The sequence below is a fragment of the Neopelma chrysocephalum genome, unplaced genomic scaffold (assembly GCF_003984885.1).
Source record: "Neopelma chrysocephalum unplaced genomic scaffold, ASM398488v2 Primary Assembly neopelma1_63, whole genome shotgun sequence".
Taxonomy (NCBI): Eukaryota; Metazoa; Chordata; class Aves; order Passeriformes; family Pipridae; genus Neopelma; species Neopelma chrysocephalum.
This window is the reverse complement of record NW_020897720.1, coordinates 5,652,003-5,673,904: the sequence shown is the minus strand read 5'-3', so window position 1 is coordinate 5,673,904 and position 21,902 is coordinate 5,652,003. Positions and strand designations below refer to the sequence as shown.

General features: G+C 45.3%; 1 protein-coding gene across 8 annotated transcripts in view; it reads right to left on the bottom strand.

Annotated features, from left to right (window-relative positions):
* Positions 1–14,024, bottom strand: part of CSNK1A1 (casein kinase 1 alpha 1) — a 36,502-nt gene extending 22,478 nt beyond the window's left edge. For all 8 annotated transcript variants that reach the window (XM_027682320.1, XM_027682321.1, XM_027682322.1 and 5 more), the window contains exons 1-3: positions 13,516–14,024; positions 12,668–12,774; positions 967–1,093 (exon numbers count right to left, since the gene is read on the bottom strand). In XM_027682320.1, the coding sequence (XP_027538121.1) occupies positions 967–1,093; positions 12,668–12,774; positions 13,516–13,638 (357 nt within the window). In that variant the 5' untranslated portion in view covers positions 13,639–14,024. The remainder of the gene's footprint in view (positions 1–966; positions 1,094–12,667; positions 12,775–13,515) is intronic.
* Between the last annotated feature and the right edge of the window lie 7,878 nt (positions 14,025–21,902).

The window sequence follows — 21,902 nt, the reverse complement described above, 5'->3', positions numbered from 1 at the left end:
TTACAGATTCCCTGGAAATGCTGTAACTCCCAGAGCAGAGCTAAGTGAGCAGGCAAATGGCTCTCCAAAGCAAGCACACCACTCTCTTAGGGCAGCTGAGAACAGGGACAGCTGACCCCTTGTCTCCATACAAATGCCATGAGCTTCCTTGGCCAAGAGCCTGGGATTCTCCGAGCATCTGGCCAAGTGACAGCTTGGTACTGACATCAATTACGTAATATTAGATGAAATTTAAACTACCATTGAAAATTCAACTCCAGAAACACTCATTGCTTTTCAAGGAGCTGAAGCAGCACAATCAAGCTACTCATTAAGTAGCAAGAAATAAATATGGCTGCCCATTTGAAAGGCTGTATTCTCATGGAGAAGTTGGAAAAATATCAACTGCTAAAAAAAAAAGGCTTAAGACTTCAATTTTAGAAGCCTTGATTAAGTCTGAAGAGTGGCATCTCCACTAACAGCTTTAAGAACTGGTCTTTGAGGACCAAACAAGCAAGACAGTATTTATTAGCTCATGGTCTGGTCCTAGAAGTTACAGGAGAGTGTGAGTGCACAGGGACAGTCAGTAAGAACAAATCTAGACATGCATGTTGTCCACATGTCCCCACAGCTGGCCAACATGTAACAGGTCTGACTGAATCAGACCATAACTGGAGACTGCTTCAGACCTTCTACCCCCATGGCTGATACTGGGAGTTAATCCACCCTTATTAGTCTTGATACCTTAAAGAAGTTACCCTCGTTAGCCCTGCAGATGAAGGAGCTGGTAGCTGCACTGTCCTCCCACTATGCACATTTTGTACGCCAGAGCTCACAGAAACCACCATTATTTCTTCCTATATAGGTCAAGTGTTCATTTAGATGTATAAAACTCTGCATTAAACATTATTTAACCCATTTAAAAAGAACAACATCGCACAAAATCCCTTGGGGTTTTTGTCTTCCTCCCACCAAGGCTGTACATACCTGGTCTGCTAGCATAAGTACTGTTTTCATCGTAAACCTGCGAGAACAGAAGTTGAAGAGGTCTTCCAGGCTGGGCCCAAGAAGATCCATGACTAGAACATTGTAGTCCTTTTCTTGACCATACCACCTGCAACAAAGAAAATGATCCAGCATTAGCAGGAATCCTAATGCAGCCCAGGATACCACCAGCCCTCCTGCCTGCAAGGGCACATGGCTGACTAAAGTTCAGTCTTGAAAAGCTAATGAGAGTCTAAGGCCAGCAGAGTCTTATTTTTCCTGGAAACAGAAGTCTGAGCACAAACCAGAATACACAAGTTGGCAAGTGTGTGTGTGCACACATTTAATTTGCTCTTAAGAAAAACCACTACTGGGCTTCGACAACTGAAATACCAAACAGCAGAATCAAAACGCAAGCAAAGCAGCAGCCATTAAGTGTCAGTGTTCTGAGGTGTCTGTACAACATCTGAACTGAAACTCATCTGCAGGACACCTTATTGTTTCCTGCATCATTTCACTTCACAGAACCATCTTTACATGCTTTCGGCTTTGTTTTCAGGTTTCAGTTCTCTGCTCAGACCAAAGCAGCTCGTGCAGTTAACTCATATACTATGCCTTGATTTATTTCCAAATCAAAAAAATGGCAATCAAGTTCCACTGTCCAATCAAGTAGAATATAAAGGCTCTTCATTATATTTTCAACATGATAAAAGCAAAAGCACTTAAGTGCCACAAAAGCAAAATACATATGTAACAAAACACTAATTGCAGCCGGACTCTGATGTTCACCTTTAAGTGCTTGATATATCAATTTTGAGCATAAAATAAAGGTTACCAATGCTGTGAGGACAAGCAGAAGTCCTTCCATGTGTATTTTTCTTTGCAATCCATGTCTAGCATTTCCATCATAGCATTGCTTTGTATCTGCAACTGGGGGGTAGTATCTCACCACCTAAACTGACTGAGAAGACCTGGAGTTACAGCCTTCACTCCAGCCCATCTCAGCTGTGAATTTCCATATTTTAAATGGGCACTGAAAGACAGAACTTGAACATTCTCCTCTCCAGTCCTTCTGCATGTTCCAAATACCCAGTTAAGTGACAGCTGTGTGTGAAAAGCTGTTTATAATGCTGACATGACACCGTATTAATCAAAAGGCTGCAATTTTGCCTTTGCTAAGCACCTAGTCCATATAACAAGGGTCCAGTGCTAGTAGTCCAGGGATAAGACACTGATCAGCTCCCTCCTGGAAGAGAACTGAAGTTTCCAATAACAGTGGCACAGACAAGATACATCAAGACTGTGCCTTATAATAAGAGCATTCAGATTAAAAAAAAAAAAAAAAATCAGGATTCAGCTCAAAGAAACATCTGTGACTTAAATATCTGTATAGACACCGTATTTCCACTTTAGGCAACGACTCCAGTAGACTAATGCATAGATGTCTGGAAAATAGTTACCACTGATAAAGTCAACAAATTCCTTGGTACCCATAGGATTCCAAGCTTAGCTGGGGTAATAAAGTAAAATGTTTACAAAGCACAGAGAAAAGATTCTATATTTGGATTTGTTTCAGGCCTGTACCTTCCCACTGTCAGGATTCTAGCAGAAACCATGCACTTCATACTGCATTGTTATAAACTTGATAAAAGTTATATATGTGGCTCACACTCCTTGTTTTACAGATCAACCTAGGACCTTTATTCATTCCCTACATCAAAATGAGAGGCAGAAAATACATATTTTGCAAGCACTCATTCAAACTGAATGTCAACAGAACAGTTTTCCTCCAACATGTTAATGACCATACCAAGGCTGTAAGTGCTATTTATCAGTTTTTGCCTTCTAAAAATTCACTGAATGTACAACAATGCACAAAAAGACCCCAAACTTACCAGTGACTCAACTAGGAACAAATGCTGATGGTATTATTTGATGAAGTTTGTAATATTAAGAAAAAGGTTAATATTTACACTGCAACCTGATACCAAGCCATGAAACGTATTTTAAGAAGACCTGCCTGCTTAGGCCCCTCTAAGGAGTGATCAGCAGCTACTTTCAACTGCAAGAGCAATCAAGTAGAGAATTTAAAACATGGAAGATGGAGCGTCAAAACGAGATACTGTGGAGAGAAATTCTTAATGACCAGCTTCAGTTTAAGAATTATTAATGAGGCCTACAAATCTACTTCTTGGTTCCTATCAAAGTCACCAATGCAAACAGCTTTTGACAATGCCCTCTAAACAGCTCCACAGGTCACAGCTGAAAACAAAACATTATGGTCATCTGGAATAATAAAACCTGGATAAAGGTACCTGCCATGGGATTCTGTCCCATGAAATTTAGGTTTGTTGAGGAAAAAGTCTAGAGAGTAAAGAGCTAAATTGAAGCACTCCAAGTAGTAAATCAAGATCTAAATAAAATATTTTTTTTTCAAGAAATGGAAATCCAAGTCAGATGCTGAGTGTAATTGTTCAGCACAGTAATGGTTCAGTGCCCAAGAGATGCAGTGTAAGGGAAAAGGATCAAAGATCAGCTTTCAACTGAGCTAAGAAAATTTAGTTACAGCATCACAGAAAAAGTGGAGTTGATGCAAAGTAAGCCCACCCTGGGAGGTACAGTTTAAAAAGCCTTTGGTTCCTCTACAGGGATCTGTCTGCTGAGTTAAGTGCAGTAATTCAGGTTGATTGCACAACCTCCATTTGTCCTACTTCTACATAGGCACAAGAAAATTTTAATCTCGTGATCATTCAGCACTGGTGGAAAGCACATTCAGCTCTGCAAGATAAAGAAATAAGACAGAAGATCTTAACATTTCATTTTCATTATTACCTGCCTGTAGTTCCTCACAGAAGACTGTGGCACCTATTCATTTCACTACTGGCAACTGGAACTTCTTCCAGAGTATTGGAGTAACTTGTGTTTTATTTACTTTGCTAACACTCCAAGTAAGTTTTCATTTCCCTTGGAACATTTCCAGGGAAAATGGGATTAAGAAGTAAGGCTACATCATGTCCATTCGAAATCTAGGAACTGCTACTACTGGCAGCTGAGTGTAAAAACAGCGGAAGTCTCATCTCTTCTTGGGAAAACTTGGATATTACGATATATAAAAGCTGGTGTCCCAAAGAGAAATCTTTAAAGTCCTAATACTGCATCAGGAAGGAAACTTTGAGTGAACTACTAAGGGAATGATCCATACAAAGCCCTGGGCAATTATTAGATGACACTGGCATTTCAGAACACACATGTCCCTATAAGGGACTCCATGGACTTTTTTTCCCCCCACACACACTTGGAAGTCCACACTCTCATACTGAAGTTGAGGAAGCAACAGCAGCAATACATTTAAACAGGGAGAGTTTTGGAGGGGAGAGAAAAGCAGGACCAAGAGATTTAACTACTTGAGAGCTCACTTTGGGTTTGACAGACTTACATAAAATGGATTATTTCAAAAAGAGAAGCTAATTTATTAGACTAGGAAAATTCATTATTTCTCTAATTGATTCTCACAGTGCTTTACATCCCATTAGGAATATTTCCTTTACACAAAACATTCACGGGACAGAATTATGAGGAATAGTTCAGTTTACCCTTTAACTGGCAGTGTCACACTGGAACATCTGACACAGTTGTTAGGAACCTTGGGCCACACTCATCTGCCAAGGTGTGCCCAAGCTCACAGGCAGGAAAATGCTTCGTCACTCTCCCTTCCCTCCTCTGTATAAAGCTACTTATCAAATGACTCCAGATCACTCAGATTGCAGTAAATATCCTTTATGAAGCTTTCTATCAGAGCACAGTTCAAGGCTGAGCACAGAGACCTTCATTTGACTTCAGTGACTCGTCTGATGCGAAAGACCAACACTTGCCACGTCAACAAGCTTCCAAATCATGTGGTTTCGGAGGCTGATCTATGCCCCAGCACATTCAGGCAGCAGAAATTCTCTAACCTCTTGCATTTCAGTATTGTAGTTCTAGTGAACGACTAAGTCATGTGACACAGTGGTTTGCTCGGTTTCCAAATAATATACAACAGGTATGATGCCAGGTCACATAAGTGGATGTTCACTTTAACTCATGGGGGTGGTTTTTTTGATTCTCTTGACTAACCTTGAGACAAGCAAGTGAAGTCTTGATGCACATCTACTACTTGGTGGCAAATACTGTAGTCAGGTGTCCCCAAACTTAAAATCCTTCTGTGCTTTCAGAGCTGCATCTTTCAAAAGTACTATAATGTCCATTTCAGCAACTGCTTATTTGGTAAATAATGTCAACAACAAAAGAAATGTTTGAGAAAGTGTTTGTTAATAGCTTAGTTTGGGTTTTTTATTTAGCTACAAAAATACTTCATTTGGTTATTATAGTATTTTCTTCACATCTAGTGTATCCTCCTTTGGAAGGGTCAGAAATAGGTCAACAAGCAAAGAAAGGTGGGTGAAGGGCAAATGGAATGCAGGCACAGGCTCAATGTGACTACTGTGCCACTTACACAGTTTTAGATGATAACCAGCAGTTTCATCCACTACACTGGCACTAGTAATTAAAACAAAGTAACAAACCCAGCACAATTACCAAAGATGTGTGACAGGTCTAGCGATAAATAAAAGGATTCAGAAGATTCACATTAAAAAAAAAAATCAAACTCAGATCAAGATGAACCAAATTAACTGACTTGCTAAATGACAGCTGTTAGTCACTGGTGAAGAAACCCCAATTCCCAGCATTCAGAAACTATGAAGGCAGTAAAGGCACTATGAGCATAATGGCACCTCACTTTGCCTACAGGTTATAATATAAAATATAAAAATTCAATATATAATGTTGTGTATTAATATATGTAATACATTATAGTATATCATATAAAAAAACCAACAGAACATGAGCTCAGTGTCAAGAAACTCTTCTCACCACCAGAGCAAGTGTGACAAGGCTATTTTGTTCCAACTCAATAAAAGCTCTCCTCAATCAACACCTGTTTTGCCAAGCAGCCCATCCTCCACTAAAGGCTTCTGTCAACTCCATCACTGACTATTCCAATGGAGGCTGTGGCAAGCTGGAATTACAAACAGAACTGCAGGAGATCATGCTTTTGTGAGACAAGAAATATCCCCTGGTGTCTCACTGCAGGGAAGTACAATGCTTCCAACACTTGAATATTTAAACTCAAACCTTTACACTTCCAGAAACCTTGATACTCACATTACAAAAAGGGTGATTTTGACTTCTTTGACACCACATAAACTTTTGCCACTTTCATAAATCATGGTATGTGACCCTATGATTACTCTGTGTAGTCCTATGTAATTAGTTTCCCAGCAACAAGTGGGAGAGTTCATGTGACAAAAACGGAGATCATCAGAAGAACTAAGGTGGATAAAAAAGCTGTTAGAACAAAAATGTACAGCGAACAGGCAAGCTGGAAAGAACTTACTACTAGAATTACCTGAGATCACCTAATTGGCAAGTTTGACAAGTCAGCAGGCACATGAGGGGAACATGCCAGTCTGGAAGGCCTCATGAACACAAAGGATTCAGACATCCTACAGAAAACCAAATGACACTGAACTGATGAACACTCTGGAACTGTGTCCCAGTTCTGCAAGCCATAAGTCATTTATACAAAAGTCTCTGAACAAGGCATTAGTCAGATGGTGTGACTAAAGAGACAACACTGACCTCCCTATAATCACAGAGCTCTGATATCACCGAACAATACCAAGTAATCCTGAGCAGTAAAAGTGCAGCTGTTCTAAGCAGAAACTGAAGTAACTGGGATCAGTGCTGCAAGCTCTGTCACAAACATCAAGGAAAGGAAATCCAAATCTCAACAAGGACAGAAAAGAGACCTCAAGAAAGATGGGAAGGTGGTGACCTCTGCAATCATGTATTCAAACAGCTCAGCAAGGCAGCTACAGAGTTATGCAACTATTCTTTATACATACAGGAGGACAGGAAGAGGGAGAAGGTTATTAACAAATAAAAACGCTCGAGTACAACCATTATGTTCAGGCACAGCAGCTCTCTCTGCTCAACAACACAATCATGAGCACTGCCCTGCTGGCCTAGAAAGTTTTGATGTTGCACCTGACTGATTCACAGAAAGAATAGCCCACTGTCCAAAACAGGTGCTGGATTTGGACCAAAGTGGTCCTTTCTGCTCTCATATTCTAGACTGCTCAGCACAGACATCTCCTGACAAATAATAACGTTGCAGACAAACTGGAAAGTATATCATGTCTGTAAAAATACACTAACTTGAGTCTTTAACAGACACTGAAGCAACACATAAAAGAAAGGTAAGCCATCAAAGACTCATGTCTAAATTGACACATATTTCATATTTCTAATTTATCTCCCCTGAAACTGGAAAAGCACTTAACTGTTAGCCAGCTAGGAGTAATAAAAATGAGCATAATATGGCATGACTGAAATACTGAAGTGGAATACTTAGCAGATGTCACCTAACGTTAGTTGCCATGGAGAGCATGAATTAGGCCACCCAAGTACTAAATAAAGACACAGCCATGAACACCCTACGCTATGGAGTTGGATACACTCTATAAATAAAATTCTGTATCACTTTTTGTACAGTTCTGAGAGCAACATGAACACGTCAAGTATGTCAGCACAACTCATCTCCTCAGCAATAAGGTGGTTTCATCTGCCCAGTGTTATGTTGCAAACATGCAGCTGACTCGCTGTTTTGCGGAGCTGTTTAATAAGGTACATTAACACCTGGTAGGAAGTGAGGAGTCAAGTTTCTCCTGCAAAAGTCAGAAGTTTCAATTCAGTTCAGAAGGTGAGCCATTAATCCATAGTGGGGACAAGACACATTGCTGAGGAAAAAGAGTGTTTTAGTATTACCTCTGCTGTTTCAAACAGGAGTAACACTGGCCTCAAACTGCAAAGGCTGATTTAAGGCAAGGAGAAAAAATAAAAATAAAATAAGACAGCTCCATTTGCTTTCAAACTGTGACCTCTCCTGGATGCTTCTACAGAGTCCACAAAGGCCAATTAAGACAGAAGATTGTTAGAAAACAGGAAATAGATTTTTTTTTAAAATACATTTACTTGCTTAGTAGAGGCACCTTTGGTATTCATTTACAATACTAGCTTCCATTTTATTTCGAGCTACAAGAACAAGAGGCTTCTCCTTATCTACCAGAGTGGTTCTGCCCTTCAACATGCAGCCTTTAGTAATAACAGAAAGTTAATTAATAGGAGGTTGTACTGACAGAACCTTCCTTCTCATTTCTGTTTGAGGGGTGGGGTTGTTTATGGGTTTCATGGGTATTTTTCTGTTTTTCTGGTGGTGGTTTGGGGCTTTTTTTGGTGGCTTGCTCTGGGTTTTTTTATGCTGCAGGAAGTTACTGTGAAAACACTTTAAAATGAAGGTGTTTGAGAGGTATATTTACAGGCTTTTAAGCACTGCTAAAAGATCAAGATTACAAGTGCTTAAAGCAAAATCGGTTGTGAGAAAATCTCTTAAGATTATCAAACTTGACCACAATTTTCCATTACATGTACTATTTAGTGAAGATGAATAAGGGACGATTCTGTTATTAATAATTATTCAGCAGCATGGCAGTAAGCAACCAGAAGCACAAAAACTGTAGATTCTTTTATACATTTTTTGCCAGAAACTTTAAGATTTCTCAACTCAATTGAGAACTTCACAACATCAAAATATTTATAAGTACTGCACTGAAAAATTCAGACATGTGGAGAATAATTTGTTCAGTTTGCAAGAGAATATTTGGAAAAAAACACCACTAAGTATTTTTTTGTTTTTAAACTTACAAATAACTAAACTCAAATATCACCTCGATTAGCTTTCAAGCAAAACCACATGCAATCTCTTTTTCACACTCACTAGTCTCTCTTCCTGTTAAGTGCAACAATTCTAATGCCTCACCAGCCACAACTGGTTCCAGCAGAGCTGTTTTCCATTTAAAACTGATAACAAAAACACGTTATCCCGTGATATTGTCAGAAGTCTGAAGGCCACTTTTTAAATGCACATCTGAAAGAGTACCTAAAGCTAATCTTCTTCAAGGATGTGAGAAATAGCTGATAAACACCATAAATGGCAAAAAAATCAAGGGTGGCTGTCAAAAGTAATTTGAATAATTGCTTTTGTCAAGAGTGTTTTACAGTTACACTGCGAACAAACATCCAAAATCAAAACACACTCTGCTGCATTCCTCCAAGCCAGAACTAGGAATTCGGGAATAAAGGTAGATAGTCCAAACTAATAGGATCAGTGCCCAGTTAACAAGATTACAGCTCAAAATGCTTTGTCACTGAAAAAGAGAGGAAAAAAGCAAAGGACAGCTGACGAGTGAGAACAATGAGAGTAAGCCCAGCAGAATGCTGGGGCTGTGCATTGTGTCCTAAAGGCAGATCAGATTGTTACAACGTTAAGCTTGGCTCAAGAGCCTTTTGTGAAAAATTAAGGTAATAATTAACCAAAATTTGTACATCAAGAACAATCCACAGCTCTGAAAATCTGTGGAGTATTTATGGAACGTTTTGTGAAACTTCAGAGACAAGTTCAGAAACTTTGCTACTCTTCCAGGACACGACAATAAGCAACAAACTCAAAAGATTAGCAAATCTAAGAGAGTTTGGAATATTCAGAGAACATTCCAATCTCATTTATAGTTATTTTCTGTGCAAACAACATGTTCTGTTACAGTGGAATCAAGTACCAAGGTCCCCTGTTTACCCCCCACGGGTGAAGGTTCACCCTGACCCCACAGAAGCAATATAAAACTTTTAACTCCAAAACTCAGATGTTTTTTCATTAACTGTTTTGAAATCAGCCAGGAAGTCTATCAAATCAACTTTAAAGGCTATAAAAAATGGCTTGGTTCTAGATAACTTGTGATCCTATAATTTCTAAGAACTTCTAATGACATCTAAAGGGCAGAACTCAGTTTTAAGAACAGGAGCCCAAAATGAATGAGCAATGCACAACTCACCTATTATTTCAGCTCTGTGAGTCACAAAACCACAGCAGAGACCACTCGAGTGAGGCAAAGTCACATAATGCAACTTCCAGGAAGCTGATCTTGGCCACTTCATCACTTAAGTAGGTGAAAAATACAGAAGTCGTCCCTCATTCCTAACTGAGGAATAGAAAACTCTGCCTCTGTGTCCAAGATGTGCAGCGCTGAGGTAGAAGTGCTGCTGAGTTCATTTATAAAGTAAATGGTAATGGAAAAAGCTTAGAATGATTTGTTAATTTTCTATCATATTCTCTCTGTGCGCTGCTTTTGTTTAAAGGTGTCACATTACAGAAATTTTAACAAATGTATTGGTTTTCCTTCAGCTTGATTCATCCTTCTGAATACACTGAGGCAGGAACAGCTTATTCCAACGTGACAGCATATTATTATAAAACAATGGTGGCACATGGATTATCAATGACATATGCAAAGTGACCTAAGTACCAAGTAATACACTGACTTGGATACAGAGCACCACGGATTCTATTTCTACTAAACACAGAACATTTTAACACTTGACACAAGAACTGTCCTCAGTCCCCTGCTCAGCTTCCTCTTACAGAAAGTAAACGTAGGAATAGTGGTTTAGATTTCCTCAAACATCACCAGATGTCATACAGCGAGAAGACAACTGGGAACAGCAGCCCAAAGAAGCTGACAAGCAGCATCTGGCACATACAAACAGATTTAAAATTAATGCTGCTTCTGAAAACAAAAAGGGCATTTTCAAAAATTTCCTAAAAGACATTTTTCTAGAAAAATATTACAAAGATTAACACCGTGAGAACCTGAAAGGGACTGACTGCCATTATCCAATACATCACACACCTTCAGCACAATGAGTCTATGAATCAATTTGAGTGCTGCCTCAGTGGTTCATTCTTATTAATTTTTTGTAACCTTGTATTATTTTTGGGAGTTACAAGAACATCAAATACATATGAAAGAAAACTTAAGATGACTGCTACAGTTGAAGCTAGAAGCAAGTTTTTCAGCATGCAAGATTACCTTCAGTATTTCAAAGGGCATTTCAACCAAATACAAGGAAATAAATAGCATTTCACTTCTGTTACACGGAAAAGTAAAAAAATTTGCAAATTAGGCCTCATTATAACACCAAACAGTCATTTACTTTTAAAAAAAGCAGTTTAAGGATGCCTGTTTTTCCAGTTTTGCAATGAAACACCTGATATCTGCTTGCTCTGGCTGTTTTCCCAGTTATCCCTGTTTTAGCATGTAACTATACTGTGAGAGCTTTCCAAAATGCGATTCCTATTCTTCCAGTTGTGAAATAAAGGCCCCCATGTTTGAGAAAAGAAGGGAATTGTAGTCTAAGAGAAAGACTACATCTGTTTTCACATCACCAACTCTGCTGAAGCTGCAAGTATTCTGTTTAATTCAGGTATGTTTATTGTATCCCTGCGAAAGGCTGTAGTAAATGAGGACAGATGGCCAGGACAACACAGTCTCCTCCGGCTCAGGATCAGAGCCAGTTGTGTTTTAGGGGAAGGAGGAGGGAGCTATTAACCTCAGAAATGCAGATTTGTTCTATGCTTTGTTGAAAATAATACAGAATCTTGACTATGTCATCTTTATAACTTTAAAATAGCCACAAACGCCACGATTGATCCAGGTGCACAGCCAAAGTCAGGAAGGGTTAAATTAAATGGAATCCATAGTTTGACACAAAACATGAAGTGAAATAGTTTCTGCAGCTCAACGAACAAAAGTCCTTTATGCCAGTGTGCAAAAGAAAGAAATACTAACTTTGAAAACAATTATTAACAAAGATTCAAAAAAAGAACAACTTGTACAAAGTCTTTCTGGAGAAAACTGAAGTTTCACGTAACTATTCTGATGTCCAGATCCAAGAGTTGGGCATAACCCAGGGTAACACCTCAATAATCCCACGAGGAATAACTCCTCCTGGAGTCCTGCGCCAGAATTTTTCTCCCAGATCAGGGAATTATTAAACCCTACTGAAAGTTTCTGATGGAATAGGAAATGAGGAGCCGCATAATGACCAACTGGGACGGATTAATCCTGGCACTTTAACCGTGCGGGAAACCCTGGTGACGCATCTGTTGCGGGCACCAGAAAGGAGCTGCCATTTCATTCCTGCTCCAGGTTCTCCGCAGTCTCAAGGCTCGCGGCTCATAACTATGAAAGGAAAAGACACAAGCCCGAGCACGTCCCTTGTCCCAACAGGAGAAGGGGGAGGGTTAATCACGTCCATCCGCCATTTTCTGAGCAGAGCAGGAAGACATGTTGGAACAAAAAAAAAAAAAAAAAAAAAACCAACAAAAGAAAGCAGCCATTTCCAGGGCCGGTTCCCAACTCCCGGCCTCAGCTGGAACACGGGGTCTCGGAGAAACAACCTCCTCACGCTTTGTTCTAATCACTGTAAGAATTTCTCACAGCTCAGGGACTGCTGGATATCTCACTTTCAAAGCACAGTACGTACGATAAAGACAGCGGCCGGTGAGGAGGAACCAGCGAGTTGGAGAGCTTGGAACGGAGCATTTTCCTCCCCATCAGCCCAATCCCTCACAGATAAATTTCCTTTTCATGGAGCTGCCCTATCTCACGCTAAAAAGTACGTAACTACTAACTGTACACCCTAAAAAGCAAGACAAAAAAAGTCGTACTAACATAAAGAAAAGTCACTGGCATACATGGACGATTCCTACCGTATATGTGGGATGCCAACTCCTCCCTGCAGGATCTTGTACAGTTTGCTTTCATACAGCAGCTGGGGATGCCGAGCCTTCTGAGACTCTAACTTCACAGCAACTTCCTGCAGTGAGAGGGAACAAGGAGTCAGAGCAGTGTCCACCAAGCACTGAGGTTTAAGGGCCACAGCACTTCAACACTCCCCACACAACGCTCTGAGGTATATATTTATTTATTTTTTTGCGGAGCTCGACGTGCTGCATTTTGTCGCCTCTTCAAATAAAATCCATATCGCCATGAGTTGTAACATAAATATCCATCCCAGGTCATGCAATTGAGCTGGAGATGTGAAGTCTTCAGAACCATTTAAGTGAGGAAGAACATACGTGGGTGTTTCTTCTTTACAGCTTAAGAGTCGTGAGGGGGAGGAAGAAAAGAAAAAAAAACCCAAAGAAAAAGCTGGAGAAACAGGGGGATCTTCTTTGTTTCTATTCGTGTTGATGAAACCAGATACAAAGTGTTCCCCAGCTAAGGCAGATGGGGAGTAGATCAATGGCGGGCAAGGGACGACTGTGGCCGTTCATAAGGCACAAAATTCGTTTAAATATGTTTTCCCACAATGGATTAGTGGTTTTTCCTCTCCCTACGCTCCCCAGGGCGTGCAGACCCTCGGGGGTGGGTGAAGACCCAAGGAGGAGGGTGAGGACCCTCGGGGGGGTGGGGGTTGGTCCCCCAACGGCGGGTCCGCACCTCGCCCCCTTCCCCGAGGGCACGGGGGGCACAGCCGGGGGCAGGGGGAGCCCGGAGAGGCCAGGGCTGGTCCCCGGCTCGCCCCGAGCGGCTGAGGAATGCGAGCGGCCCTTACCTCGCCGTTGGTGATGTTGATCGCCAGGTAGATGTCCCCGAAGGAGCCTGACCCGATCTTCCGCACCAGCTTGTATTTACCTCCGACAATGAACTCGGCCTTGGAGCCGCTGCTGCTCGCCATAGCGAGAGGCGGCTCTCAGGCCCTCCCGGCCGGCTCGGCGGGACAGTGAGGCCTCTACAGCCGCCCCCGAGAAGGGGAAAGGGACCGGGGAGGGGGGGGAGAGCGGCGCAGCCAAGGACGGTCCTTGCGCTCAGCTCCAGCCGGGCCCCTCGGGCGGGCGCCCCCCCTGCGCGGCTCTGCCCCGCTCCCCGGCTCTCGGCGCCCTCCAGAAAAACGAGAAGCGGCCCGCGAGGTGCTTTGTGAAGGCGGGGGGAGTAGCGGGGGAGAAGGGGGCACTCTCGGGGTCGCGGCGGCCGCCGGCCCCTCACTCGGCCGCCGCCGCCATCTTGTGCCTGAGCCGCCGCCGCCGACACAAAATGCCCCCGGCGCGCGGCCGCCGCTTCTTCACCGCGCGGGGCGCGCTGGGAGCGGGGCGGGGCGGGGCCTCGCAAACCACGCCCCCCTCCCTGCGCTGCGCCAATCACAGCCCTCGCTCCGTGACCCCCTCTCCAACCGGGCACGGCGATTGGGCTCTCGGCGGGTGCGCGCGTGCGCACAGCCCCACACCCAGAGTCCGGGCGGAAGAGGGAGGGGAGGAGCAGACGTGCCCTCACTCGGCCTTAAAGGGGCAGGCGGTGGGATGGGGCAGGGGGCTGGAGGGGCGAGGTGTCTGAGGAGTCAGCGCTGCTCACCCGGGCACGGATCCCTCAGCACTTGGGGATCCTGAGCAGGGAGTGCGGGTGGCCCTGGGTCAGCCACCACCGTGACATGCTGTCCACCTCTCCTATGGGGCTGTTCTTCTCGAGCCCTGGACCCCAAACTGTGTGTGCATTAATGGGCTGGCTTGTGTATAAATAAATGTGTCTAAATAAATAAGTGTATATAAATAAATAATTGTGTGTAAATAAATACAGAATAGTTTCTTTCCATGGAGGTGTTTAGGGAAAGGCTGGACATGGTGCCATGGTCTGGTCGACAAGATGGTGATTGGTGGTGATCTCAGAGGTCTTTTCCAACCTCAGTGATTCTGAGATTCTTTCCATGAGGGTGGCAGAGCACTGGAACAACTGCTCAGGGAGGTCATGGCCTCTCCCTCTCTGGAGTCATTCAACAGCCAGCTGGACACGTTCCTGTGCCACCTGCTCCAGGTGACCCTGGCTGGGCAGGCGGGTTGGACTGGGTGACCTCCAGAGGCCCCTTTCAACCCCAACCATTCTGTGATTCTGTGAAATCCACAACTTGACGACTCAGCCCGTATCTTCAGCCCAGCAGGTCGTGGGGCTGAGCCATCCATGCTCCTGTGCACACACAACATCTGCTTCACTACCCTTCCCTGCTCCGCCTGCCATGGCTGGTTCATCCCTCGGGCCTCCAGCCTGCGCCTGCTTGGGCGCTGCAGGGCCTGGGGTTTATCAGTCCAGGGGAGGATCCGGGAGGAGCCCGAGGAGGCTGCAACACTCAGACAAGGATGACACTGTGATCAGAACCACCTGTCACAGCCACATCTCCTGGCCCCGCAGCCCCCACCCTCACGTGGCCATGACACCCATCTCCTCTCCTTCCCCAGGTCCTCCTGACCCAGCAGCTCGTGCTCCAGGAGGTGTTCCGTGCTGTCTGTCAAAAGCGAGATCTCCTCCGTTGCCCCCTCGCTCGGCGCTGTGAGTTTTCCCTTTTGCAGGAACACCAAACTGTGATTTCCCAGTGACTCATCATCACTCCCTGTCACAGCAGCGACTTCTGCTGTGCAAGTCTACGTTTGGGAAATGATTCAGTCCTGCAGGAGAGAGAAAGCTCCTCCAGCAATGTGGCTCATGGATGTAGAAGGAAAGCCTACTCAGGGTGTCTGCTTTTAACGGAGGCAGTCAAAAACTGCTTTCCAGCTTGTCTGGTGCACCTGAAGCCATGAAAATAGTAGAAATATTGATTTTAAGGCCTGTCTGTGCACAGATTTTTTTTTCAATAGTTCACTGCTTTGGAGAGAAGTGAGATTGAGATGTCCAAGTTAGGATATATCAGTAGGAAGCTGTTCATATAAAGGTGGAGGAGTCCTCTCATAGAACAGCATCCACACGGTGGTAGAGGCTTTTCTTGCACTCACCATGCTGCTTTCTAGCTCAGCAAAGGCACTGTGGTAAAAACTCTTCTTGTCTGCACAAGTGCAAAAAAGTCCTGGCTTGTGTCCCTCTGGCTGTGAGGCAGTGAGGGAAATCTGTGATCTGCCTGTGTTTCTTCCTGTGGTGGACTCAGTCAGCTCCAACTCTGTGCTGAGAGACTGGGAGGACTGGAGAGGAAAGATTGGCAACCAGCAATGCCCTGCACAGCAAATATCATCTCCAAGTTCCTCTGGTGTTTCAGGGGGCTTAGATCCAAGGTTTTACTACAGCTCTCTCCATATCTCTAATAAAAAATGACTCAAAATCAGCCCGGGCTGTGCCAGCTGCACCAGAATGAAAACGATGCTCTGAGAACAAGCTGGGCTCCAACTCATTCCCACCTCGGTTCTGTCAAGGAGCATTTGTGCAGGCAAGAATATCCGCACTCCTGTCACTCACAGGGATTGTGGATCTTGTGCGGGAGGATCTCGGATGCATCACACACTAGTTAAGGGGGCTGGAGTTTCAAGGGCAAATGAGGTATCTTTAAACATCACACCCGTTTCTAAAAGCAGAGCCCCGTGTCCTCAGTTGCCCTCTGTGATTTGCAGACAGCTTAGGACTGATGTGCCTCTATCGGCCTTTGGGGTTTGGTTGTTTTTAATGGCTGCTCTGGATGAGATTTGAGCAGTTTGGAGGCGTTGGGCTTGAGTCACGTATCCTTGGAGGAGCTGGAAAAACAGGTCTGGAGCTCCTGGCCAATAAATAGCCCCATGCCTGGGTATGCAGGAGAACAGGATCTCCTGGGCTAGGCAATGCTGCCACCTCCTGCCTGCCGGGGGACAGCTCTGTGTCCGGGGGACAGCTCTGCGTCCAGGGGACATTTCTGTGTCTGGAAGACGGCTCTGTATCCAGGACATATCACTGTGTCCAGGGAACAGCTCTGTGTCTCAGGGACATCTGTGTGTCTAGGGAACAGCTCTTCTGTCCAGGGGACATCTGTGTGTCCAGGGAACAGCTCTTCTGTCCAGGGGACATCTCTGTGTTCAGAGGACATCTCTGTGTCCAGGGGACGCTGCCGGAAGCATGGGCCAGACAACATCCCACGGGGATGCAGAGCCACGCAGTGCAAACACATCCAGGCTCTCATCTTCCCCCAGACATTTTCAGGCCAGTTGGGTGTTGTGCAAAATGATGACCAACATCATCATTCAGTGGGTTTTGTGTTGATTATTTTTAACATGCATTCAACTAATGTGTCCCTCAGGCAGGTGGAAATGGGGGGGGGATTCAAAGGAAGATCAGTGTAGGCAATGTGGGAAGGGCTGCAGGACAGGCTGGAGGACAGCACAGAGGCAGCAGAAGTCAGCCAACATAAACCAGGTAAAACCAGGACACAGAAGAGAAGAAAGACCTACCAGCACAGCTGCAGCTCCACCACCCTGGCCAGGAGCAGTGAGGATAGCTGTGAACAGCCTCCTGCACTGGGACCAGTGCATGGGGAACATTTCCACCCCATCTCCAGCTCTGGAGCTCTGTAAGGGAGGAGCTGGAAGCCCCGTGTGCCTGTGTCACCCCGAGTGCCACATCGAGGTGACCTCAACCTGCTTCCTGTTTCCTCACTCCCGCGGTTGCAGACCACGTCTGTTTGTGGGCTGGGGACAACCACGTCGGATCCCACGTTCTGGTTGTACATCCCAGCCCCTCTGGGCTCTGTTCATGTCTCAACAGCAGCATGGAGAGCTTTGTTCCGTTCAGAGGACAGGAAAAGTACATTTGTATTTCTAGGTGGGCAGAATTCAACCCATCGAACCAACAGCACTATTCAGAGCATGAGGGTGGAGGAGATTCATAGCCTGGTGGATCCAAAATGTCCAAAAGCTGATCAGATCTAGAGGTGGGTCTCGCCTGGTGTGTTGTCCCCTCCTGTGTCAGGACAAAGTCCACTTGTGCAGGAGCTTTTGCTGTTTTTTACTTTGGCCAACTGATCTGTTCTGTCTTCATGTCACAGTGCAGGAAAATTCCCCTCTGAGCCCTTTGTGAGAAACCACATCCTATGACACCATGTTTGGGGTTCTCCTTGCTGAGCAATGAAGATACTGATGGTTTGAAAGCAGTCCTGGCCTTGGGAAAATCCTACCATGGCCTCTTCCTTGGGGTTCATGACATGAGTCTTTAGGAAAGCACAGAAGTTGGTGAGGACAAACATGAACAATATGAGATCTACACAAACATAAAACTCACAGAGACACCGATTGGATTTGAAATTATATCAATGAAAATCACTGAAAAATTTAAGTTGGGGGGGGAATTTTAGGCTATGGTTCCTCAGCAGCTGACCTGACCTAAGGCCTCACTGCTGCTCATACAGGATGATCTCACTTCTGCATCCTTTTTCCCTCCTACTCACCCCACTCAATTCCCAGCTCTGGCAGCTCATCGGACCCTCCATGGTCGGCTCAGCTCTCCAAACTTACAGAAAATTGCTCAAGTGGTTTCTCTTGGTGTTTTCTCTGGGTTAATATTCTGTTAGACTGGTGATCCTAGTGGCTCAAAGAACTCCAGAGGACAGTGCAAGGGTTGTCCCAGGTTGGCAAAACACCAGACAGGAGGGGTCAGATGGGAAAAATGAAGGAACATCCTCCACTGCCTGGAAAGGTGCTCTGCAGACTATCAGGAGAGAGCATGAGAATCCTTGAATTCCCTGCTAACAGGGAGAACACCAACCTCAGTACCACCACCAAAGGGGATGGGGTGAACTGCACAGCTAAAACACCCACAGGCTATTCTTTAGCTCTTGTAGAATCATAGAATCATAGAACATGTTGAGTTGGAAGGGACCCATCAGGTTCATCAAGTCCAGCTCCCGTTCACTATTATTTTTCACTTCTTTCAGGGACACTGAGACAAAGAAAACATCTTTATTTCTGCATCACTTCATAAAGTGAAAGGAATAAATCCTCTCTCTTCTCTTTCCAAAAGGCAGGCCAGAAGTCCTGTTGCATGACCAAGCCTCCAGTGTGAGCAGCTACCTTGATGCCAGTGTTGATCATCCTTTATTTGTACCTGCTTTGCAACTGAGCATCCCCAAACCTCTCCATTTGATCCTAGCAAAGGAGAGAAGTGTTTTCAGTGTAAGAGACCAGCTGTTAGATGCAGCACTGATGGAGCAGCATCCTTTGCATGTCACTGTGTCAGCAAATATGTACTGCTGTGAAGTCGGAGAGGGAGAGAACTGCTTATCCTCCTGGGCAGCAGGAATGTCCTGGGCTCCTGTCTAAAAGCTCCTGGGGAGGGAGGAACAGTGAAATGACAAGCTGAGCAAAGTCATGATTGAAAAAGTCAAAAGGCAGGGAGTGCCTGCTCACACTCAGGTCAGGTTATAATCACAGAACCTCTGTGGAGTGGAGATCCCATCTCCCAGGGCTTCCCTCCTGCTGCTATGGGGAGGACTTGGGAGCACCAGGGGTGCACATGCTGAGTGACTTTGAAAAACCAACCACAAAGGGCAAAGTGACACGTCACAGCTGAGCTGAGCTGACAGATCCCATCCCCTGCCTGCTCCTGGCTCCAGCTCCGGCCCTGAGCCAAGCCCATGTACCTCCTGACCAGACAATTCCCTTGTTTTGCCAAGCCAATTTTCTGATGGTTTAGGGAATCAGACTGTCTCATGGCAAAGTCCAACAAAGCTGGAGTTGATGCAAAGGAAAAAGAAAAATGGGATCAGGAGAAGCCCAAGACCTTGCTATCAAGCAACCTTGGGTCTAGTGGAAGGTGTCCCTGCCCATGGCAGAGGGGATTGGGACTAGATGATCTTTAAGGTCCCTTCCAACCCTTAATATTCTATGATTCTGTGATCTTGAGAAATCAAACTCATGTCTTCTGTATTTTGGCTCATCCCTCCAGCCACCCAGCATCAGCCCCTCTCCAGAGGGGCACATTCTCCTTGTTTGTGTAGCCAAAAGCAAAATCTCTATCTTCAGCCCAAGGTCCAGCCTGCTCTCTGAAGTGTTTATTGTCTCAGAAAGATGGAGAACCCAAGGCAATTTTGTCCTCAGATTTCCCCATAAGTTGGCAGAACAAGGGTGCAGATGAACACACTGAGACACCACCAATGGTTGTCACTGGGTCCTGGGCAGCCAAAATCATGTCAGAATTCCTTTGCTCTTTGGCAGGAGGGGAAAATGAGCTTCTGGCATGACCTAGGGTTGTGTGCTTTCAATCAGATCTGGGTCACAGGTCTGCAGACACAGCAGGTCCTTGTCTGGGACACCCTCTCTGCTCTGGCATCTCCTCACACTCCCTGTGCCCACACCTTACACCATGTCCTTCACTCAGGGGCCTCTGCCCTCTATCCTGAGCCCCTGGTTCAGCTTTGAGCTGATCTCAGCTCATTCTCCACCCAGCTATTTTTAGCAGAGCTTATGGTGTTTGGGAAAATGGCTGCAGGGGAGCAGATTGTGCCAGTAGGAACCAAACCAAGTTTGTTCTGGGACCCCACGTGAGGTGGCTCACCTTGGGATGCTCCTGCTCAAGGACAGGTGGCTTTGCCACCCATCTGGCCAAACCCTCCTACCCTCTCCGGTGCCTCTGGCAGAGCAGGGTGATGTGGGGCTCACTAGGACATTGCAGTGTGGCAGGAGGGATCCAGTCCCTCCACATTCCTTGGGCAGTGTCCTGCCTGACACCCACCCACGCCAAGGGCATCCACTGGCAGCAAAGAGGTGCTGTTGGCCACCCCTGCCAGGGCCACTTGTCCCTGCCCTCACATCACTCCCTCCCCTGCACTGGCACAGGGATGTGGGGAGCCAGCCCAGGGATCTGCTCCAGATTGAAAATAACTCTGTTTTTCCGGAACAGTCTGACACTGGCTGCATTTGCCAGGCTGGCTCTCAGCTCAAAGCTTCAATGCCAGTGCTGGCACAAGGCAGGAGGCACCATCGTTTTTGGCAAGAGTGACTGCTTTAAGTGTTTGCACGCAACCCTCAGAAAGTTGTCATCCCTTGGAGTTACAGCCAGCACAGGCGATGCCTTTTTGCATCAGCAAAGATATGAGCAGCCATCCCATGTCTGCCCCAGAGCCTGGGATTTCATCTCCAGTGCTGCTCCACGAGAAGGATGGCAGAGACAAGCAAGGCTGGGATGAGCCTCCTCCACCTATGCCAAAACCTTATACTTGACCACATCATGTCTCCACACAGATCCCATCATCCACAGCCACGGAGCATCGTGCCTTGCTCATCCTCAGGCAGGGAAGGGACATGGTGGGCCCTGGAGCTGGGGTGTGGCTTTAGGACAGAGCTTGGATCAGGGTTGGGGCAGTGGGACAAATCTCAGTCTCACAGTGCTTGAATTGAACCAAAGGTGTCTGTGTCCATGAGCTAACAGTGCCATTTCCAAGCTTGAAAGAAATTTGAGGGGAATTCTGCAGTCTGGGACATTCTTGGCTGTTTGGAGAGAGGGTTTTTTTAAGTGCTGCAGGAAAAGGGGGATTTTCAAGTAATTTGGATGATTCATAGGAAATGTTGTTAGTGCACAGCTGAAGCTCTACCAGTGAACTTGTTCCCTGGAAGACTCTGTCCTGCAGTGTGTGAAGTTGAGGTGCAAACTTTCCAGCGATGTCAGACTTGAAATTGCTTTGGGTGCTTGAGTGGATGCACTGGGAGGTATGAGGTAAGAGAGTCTGAAGAAGCCATGAGCCAGAAAAAGATGTAAATGGCAGCACAGCTGATTCACTGCATGTCAAGCGCTGTGGATAAGTCTTCAGCAGCAGTTTCTTTGGTGCTTTTGAATTAATTACCCTGCTGGTGCAGAGTTCTGGTATTTGGCATCCAAGGCACATTTCCTCTGTGACTGCTTAAATCAGTCAGGTTCAAATCACTGAGGTGAGTCTGCTCTAACACAAAGTAATTCAGTTTGTGGATGACAGCTGATACACCTGGGAGTAAATCTTCCTCCTAAGTATAATTTCTTGAACCATTTCAGGGAACATGGGTTTTATACATGTCATGTGCTGTGGTTTAGGATGCCAGGGAGGATAGAAGGAAAAAAAGCAGCTGGTGCAGAGTATCTGCTGCAGCAGCAAAAGAAGAGCCTGGAGTGCAGGATGTGGCCAGCTGCGTCCTGTCTGTCCTGCAGGCTTTGGCTGTGCAGGGTGGATATTGCTGCTCTCCAGTGGCAAGAGCCAGCTGA